The sequence below is a fragment of the Cyprinodon variegatus genome, unplaced genomic scaffold, assembly GCF_000732505.1.
Source record: "Cyprinodon variegatus isolate N-32 unplaced genomic scaffold, C_variegatus-1.0 Scaffold639, whole genome shotgun sequence".
NCBI lineage: Eukaryota > Metazoa > Chordata > Actinopteri > Cyprinodontiformes > Cyprinodontidae > Cyprinodon > Cyprinodon variegatus.
In genome coordinates, this window is record NW_015151092.1 from 195,626 (window position 1) to 202,953 (window position 7,328).

General features: G+C 36.4%; 1 protein-coding gene across 2 annotated transcripts in view; it reads right to left on the bottom strand.

Moving 5' to 3' along the window:
• LOC107096639 (MICOS complex subunit mic25a-like) overlaps window positions 1–7,328 on the bottom strand; it is a 122,635-nt gene that overhangs the window by 50,670 nt on the left and 64,637 nt on the right. For both annotated transcript variants that reach the window (XM_015393387.1, XM_015393386.1), the window contains one exon: window positions 6,308–6,378. In XM_015393387.1, coding sequence (XP_015248873.1) covers window positions 6,308–6,378 — 71 coding nt within the window. The remainder of the gene's footprint in view (window positions 1–6,307; window positions 6,379–7,328) is intronic.

Sequence of the window (7,328 nt, forward strand, 5' to 3'; positions counted from 1 at the left end):
TCTGGAGTGTACATGCTTCGCCTATGAGAAAAAGGAGCAGCGCATGAACCGAACTCAACACACGCGAACTGAACCGAGACAGTTTTCATAAACCGTTCCATCCCTATAGCTGCAGCATATGAATCAAGATACTACGACCGAAAAAATATAATTGACAGATGACAGAGAGAGTACATTTATATACATGTTTAAGCCAGAATGATTTGACAATGAAATATGATTTCCTTACGACTTTAAAGCCTCAGAAGCTTAGAATTTATAATATTTTGTCTCCTGGCAAAACATTTAAATAATAAGTAAAACAAAACTGCAAAAAAAGGGCAACTGATAACAATGAATGCTGATCAGGCGGCACCTTCTCCAATCTTCACATTTCATCAGAATAATATATATATATATATATATATATATATATATATATATATATATATATATATATATATATATATATATATATATATATAATTTTAGCATTGTTGACTTTGCTTGCCAGTGTTTGCTGTGTTTACCAAGCCACTACAGCACAATCGTATCCTTTGACAGAGGCTGGGATTCTATCCGACTATTAAGCCTTGCTCTCACACCGCTATAACTGACAGCTGGTCTAGTTAGGATGGCTCGGATGATAACCTGGGCAGTCCGACATGAGTATCTGCCTTGCTTGTCTTGGCCTCATTCTCATGCCTTGTTCTGTGAGGAAGAAGTTTTCTTCCTCTGACATTCAGCCAGAACATGCAGCTAGACTGAAGACACAACAGCTACTGTGCTTAAACCATTTCCTTTAAATTGTAAATCAACAGCTAGATGTTGTTTGTCTTGTTAGCAGATGCATAATGCCTTCACTTAATGGATATTGCTTCGGGAGAACAATTTCTGCATCAGTGAAGATGTTCTTTTAGGGATTGAATGCACATACCACTGCTCGAGGGCCAATAGCTCATAATATTTTGGTTTGCTTGAATATAATTTAGGAAATCATGATGGGAAAGCTAGACTGTGAATATAAACCAGAGTAAAGATGAGTTCAGTCCCAGTCTAAAAACCTTCTACATGTGACATTCCCTCAACTATCAAAAACAAAAAACCATCTGTTTTAGACGTTTTTTTTAAGGTGGAAAAAAAGTAACATACAGCAAGTCAAAGAAAAAAAAATTGTAAAGATTATTGTAAATGTTTTGGCTATACTCTACTGATTTTTTAAATTGTAAACATGGCAAATGGCAAACCTTACTCTCAATTTGACCCTCTTTCATTAAGACACATGTAGATAAAGGCAAAAACACAAACCCTTAACACTTGACATAAATATTCATAAGATGCTTCAGAAATATATCTGTGGATCTTGTCCCATTTAAATATTGTATGCTTGCTTGAATGGTCCTGGGCATCTTGTTCAAGTATGATTAATATTAGGGGTGGAACGGTTCACAAAATTCGGTTCGATTCACGGTTTCGTGGTCACGGTTTCCAGTTCGATTCGGTATATGTTGATTGTTACACTGAAATCTCATAAAAATTAATGAAATTAATGAAAAAATCCCAAAAAAATAATGGATTGTAATTATTGTTAATGATCCACGGAAACCCTGGATCATTTCCGTATGTTTTGCTGCTTTGAATTTAATCATCTCGCGCATGCTCTCTACGATCTCCAAGGAACTCAGAGCGGAGCGGACGGGAGCCACAGCGGAGGCTGTAGGCTTTGCGTTGTGCAGCCGGTCTGGAGCGCAGCAGGGCGGAGCGCTGACGGAGTATGAGGGATTTCGGGGTTAGCATGACATTTTGGTCGTGTTGCTGTTAGCATAAACAAAATGTGTTGCACAATGCTTGCACACTGTTTTTATCTTCAACTTTCTTTCCGCCATCATCGTAGGTCACTCTAAATGCAAAGCGGTCCCATACAGCAGACCTATAAAGTGCTGCTGACGCGTGTTCCAACTCCTGTTCTTTCCCACTCGCCATACCCACACAATTCTCCACAACAACTGATTTTTTCCCCTGCTACACCCGGCTACACTGCTTCGCTTCTTCTTCTTCTTGTTTACTACTGGTGGTTGGCTTTAGTCGCAGTACCGCCACCTTCTGCTCTGGAGTGTAAATGCTTCCCCTATGAGAAAAAGGAGCAGCGCATGAACCGAACGAAACACACGCGAACCGAACCAAGACTGTCGAACGGTTCGGACGGTTTTCATAAACCGTTCCATCCCTAATTAATATGTTCGTATATATTTTTATATTGATGTTCTTTTAGTTCTATAGAATCCAACATTTTTTATTATTTTAATTTTGAACAGGAACTAAAATCCACCTTTTATGTTTTAGATAAACTATAGTTTTAGATAAACTATATGTAAACTATATTTCCCACTGAACTTGTCTAATTCCGCAACATTTGCCCAAAAGCTGTCTTAGTGTAGTTCTTGAAGGGTTTCTATTCTAGTTAGATGATCCCATTGGCAAAAAATGGTAAAGCTAGGTACATGTCTGCGTTAAGTTTTGCGTTCAGATATAATGGAACATTAAATTACCCTCAGAACCTAGAACTGGGAAAACAGAGTCATCTACTCTGAGAGCAATTAGCCTTCCAGGTTCAAATCTGTTTTATTTTTTGTATAATTTAATTCAAATCAGTTTACAGTATCAGCCATTCAAAATGGCCCTTCTCCAGCCCTCTTCCCTGCGACTCCCAGCAAAATACCCCAAAAGCCCCCCATCCTGGGCGTGCATTTTTTTAACTCCGACTCCACTGTTTCGCTGAATTACAGTGTCTGACCAGGAGATGCTGCTGCTCTTTAGATCTAAATGTCCACAAATCATGACAGAAACAATATTTTAGTACAAAGATTGATGATTAAAAAGAAATTGTAGGGGACCAGCCAAGAACCAGCCAAGGGCCCATCAAGGAAAGTGGGGGATTTATTAATTGCTACTACTGTAGACCCAATTCACATAACATGTCATCTCAATGCACTTTACAGAACTAATTCAATCAGATCATAAAGTCAAATAGATTCAAAGTTTTCTATCTAAGGAAAACCAGTTGATTTTTCTTAGATAAAATCCCTCATACCAAAGATGTTTGTAGCGACAGTGGAGAGGAAAACCTTCCTTTTAACAGGAAGAAACCTCCAGCAGAACCAGGCTCAGTGAGAGCAGCCATCTGCCGAGGCCATCATAAGACAAATGAGGCTGATGTTACAACCATCACAATGACAAAAACCTTGTTTTTCGTGGTAGTCTTTAAGAAAGTAGTTAGTTTAAGAAAATGGAAATGTCATGTGAGCTGTACAAAACGAAACACATGCTGTGTATACAAAATGATAATAAATGTTGTCCAAGTCCAAGTCAAACTTCCAAGTATAAATGGAATGCATCATAATATCTCTTACTCCAACAATTAGAATGTTTGATTAATAGCATTTTTTATTGAGCATTGTATTACTTATAAGTCTAAGGTTTTATTTTAAGGTACTTAAAGGGGAACACTGTTTTTTTTTTACATTGGGCCCTTGATTTTACGTTATTACATCATGATCTACTCACCCATATTAGTTTTGTTTCATTTGGATCCGTTCTGAAGATATTCCGTTAGGTTACATCCAAGTAACGTCTTCCTATGGGCAATGACTTGAAGGCACAAACTAAACTGTTCATAATTTATTCTTTATGGTACGCCAGCATTCATAACGTAGGCGAATCACTGTCCCCCAGACATCCACGGTTATATTTTTTATATTTATATTTCTTAAAAACAAAGCGGAGTGTGTATGACATCATCCGCACGCCGGCCTGGAGTTGTGATAGGCAGCCCGGGCCACAGGCGGCTACGCTCTACTCCTTCTATTCATTCGGCTAGCTAATCTGAATCGTTCAATTCCATTTTAAGAGCGAGATCATCTGTGGTAGTAGCACTAGACATCTTCCAGGCATGTGAGTAAAACTAGCAGTTGTTCAGCGGACAGGATGAATGAACGTAGCCGGTGCGTGGATGACGTCATACACACTCCGCTTTGTTTAAAAAAATATATAAATATAAAAATATAAGCGTGGCTGTCTGGGGGACAGTGATTCGCCTACATGTTATGAATGCTGGCATACCATAAATGATAAATTATGAACAGTTTAGTTTGTGCCTTCAACTCGTTGCCCATAGGATATAACCTAACAGAATATCTTTAGAACAGCTCCAAATGACACAAAACTCATATAGGTGAGTAGAACATGATGTAATAACGTAGAATCAAGGGCCCAATTAAAAAAAAAAAAAAAAACGGCGTTCCCCTTTAAGATGATATACCCAAATCAAATTCTGTCAAATTCACTGTCACGTTTCAAAAGTTGCAATGGGAAAGGAGGTGCTTTTACATCAGCTTTTAAAACATGTAAAAGTGAGTATCTGACGCTCTCATTACTTCATACAAAGTTTTAAATGTCAATATAATATCAATAAAAACATTAATTAGTTGAATTAATAAAAAAAGTAAAATGAGTAATAGAGAAAGAATTACGTTATGGAATTTGGAAAATGTGCATAAATATTATTGCAGAGCATCATATTTATGGAATATATGCTGTCTCTGAATTGTTTCTCATGCTACAGGTTAACTGGAGAATTCAAAATTATTACACATTATTCATTCAAAGCCCATTCTCCATGATGTGAAAGTTAACAGTGTCACTGGCCACCAATCAGTCATTCTCCAGTCACCCCAGGTATCTACACCTCAAGGCTGCTTTACACAGCAAGGGGATTATTAAAGGTAATTTTAAACACTTAAGAGATCCAACACCATGACTGAAAAGACATTATTGATAGAACAGTTTTGGTCATACGGTAAGTTCTCTCCAGCTATACCACAAGAGCAGCACATCACACACGATATGCACACACACCAAACAAAGGGTTGACACATGGTCCCTATATATATGTACAAAGGCAGATGAAATCAAGAGAGTGGCTTTATTTGCTGCGATGAGAAAGAAATAAGCAGATTTTAAATGTTTTTAAGCAAGAAAGTAACAAAACAGACGTATACCATAAACCAATCAAACATATACTAAGTTATCACATAAGTACACTTATATGAATGCCAACAACAAAAAACATGATAAAAACACTCTATAAAAACATAATTTCATGTACAGGTTTAATTTTTGTACATAAAGCTTGCCCTTCTGAGGTTTTGCGAAAGTAAAAGTAAGTAAGTAAAGTAAATGGAGAGAGCACATCCACTCAGTCACAGTCAGAGAAACAGGACTACACTGGAAAAACAGGCCAATCTCGAACATCTTTAAAAATAAGGTGTTGATGGCAGCAGCACAACTGCTATTTCTCTCCAACAGCTAAACACCTAGAAGCTTCCTATTCACTGATGTTAATGCGGTTTTGTTATTTAACTTTTTTAGTTTAGAATTTACATAATGAGCTATACTATTATTATTAGATTGAATGAAAATCATTTCCTTAAAAAAAAATATAAAAAATATTTCTCTCTTCTTGTTATTACACTCCAATGCATCTAAACAAATATATGTCAGTAAATCTTCTATTTTTCCTATTGTCTTTGTTCAGAAAGAAGCAAACGACTTAACAAAGAGCATTTAATGTCACATGTTCAAAATTTACAGAACACAACAAATCAAAAAGTGTCTCTGCTAAGCAATATGAGGAGAAACTCATTAACATAGAGTTAAAATTAACCCACCACCCTCAGCCTGGCCTTGGGGATAAGAACACTTCCTTCTATCTTTTCTGAGGACTTCAGTGTTTTAGATTTTTGTCATTTTCACTTAAATGATAGTCCAAGAATTCTCTCTAAAGTTAATTAAATGTATGTGTACTTAATTATTGCCACTCTGCAGTGGTATTAATTAAGTATATTTTTCCAGTTGTGGTTTATCACACTTCCAGACTGAGAAGTGAGGACAGTGAAACTATTGTAAAATTCTGCTTAATTAAAACAACCAATTAAATATTTAGCACATCAGTCAATTTGCTCCAGAGACTATAAACCTTTAAGCATGTAAAAAAATAAAAATAAAACAGCTCTCATGCTGTTCATTAGTTGGCTAGGTTAATGCGAATCTGTATGCAGAGGTAGGCAGAGTGTTTCCAAAGGCTGCAGGGTATTATATCTCCTAGTTTTGTAGCAACAAATTGAGTTTGTGGTTGTTAAAGTGAATATAGGTAGAGAATGTCTCTGCGTCTGCGTTGGCATGGACTGACATATTTGTCAGACTTTCTCCTGTTGGGATGACGAGTTTGGAAAAGCAAGGTCATTCTGGGTGATTTGTGTGCACATCTTACTTGATGCTTGCTTCTGTCACGGAGGCAGCTTGGTGGAATTGATCTTTACTCTCCTTGAATCTCTCCAAGTTCTTTGGATATTATCCCCGAAAAACAGCAAAAGGAGAGAAAGAAACAAACAAAAATGTTAGTCAGGTTTTTAGATGGATGCATTTGTTTTTTTCTGTTGAACATGATGGAGACACATATATGTTGTACGGGTCCTGAGTTGAAAATGTTTGGCAAGTAAACAACATTAAAAACATACCAGATTAGCGATTATCCCAAATATTCACTCATCATTTTAGCTAAAGGGGCTTTATTTCATTTTCCTCCCTTCCAGTTTTCCTTATTCCAGGCTATAGACAAAAACAATTCAATTTAGTAGAAGAATCCTGAATACGATTGAGCTATTCCAGCCCCTTGTTGGAAAACTAAATCTCAGAAGTGATAAGCTGCATTACTTCTGCATTTTTTAGAAGAATCAATATTTCTGCCGTTGCAGTCTGCTGAGAACCAGAACTTCTGCATGCTGGCGATGGTGTTATGAAAAAACAATCAGCTAATCCACAACAACTGCAGCCTCTCTTCTGGAGATCCCCTGAGCTTAGGCCTCTCAACAAGCCGCATTCCCGCAAATATTTACCCAACAAACTGCACCATCTTGGGCATGGAGAAAAAAAAAAAAAAGGACTGAAAACATTGTAAGGCAGGTAAATGAACAGAGAGAGGAGAAGGCAAATGGCATGAATGTTACAAGCTAAATAAAAGGCAATTATTGTGGGCTTAGAATTAAAATTAACTTTTACTGGACCCTAGTGGAAAAATTCTGAAAGATTCTCAATGCATAGTTTCTTTATACTTAATGAATATTCATTGTTATGCTAATACAGGGTTTATACAAGAATGAGAAACTGTAATGTTTTTTAATGCTCTTTTAATGCTATTAGAAATAATTTTTATACTATCAACAAGTACCCAATTGTCATATATATATATATATATATATATATATATATATATATATATATATATATATATA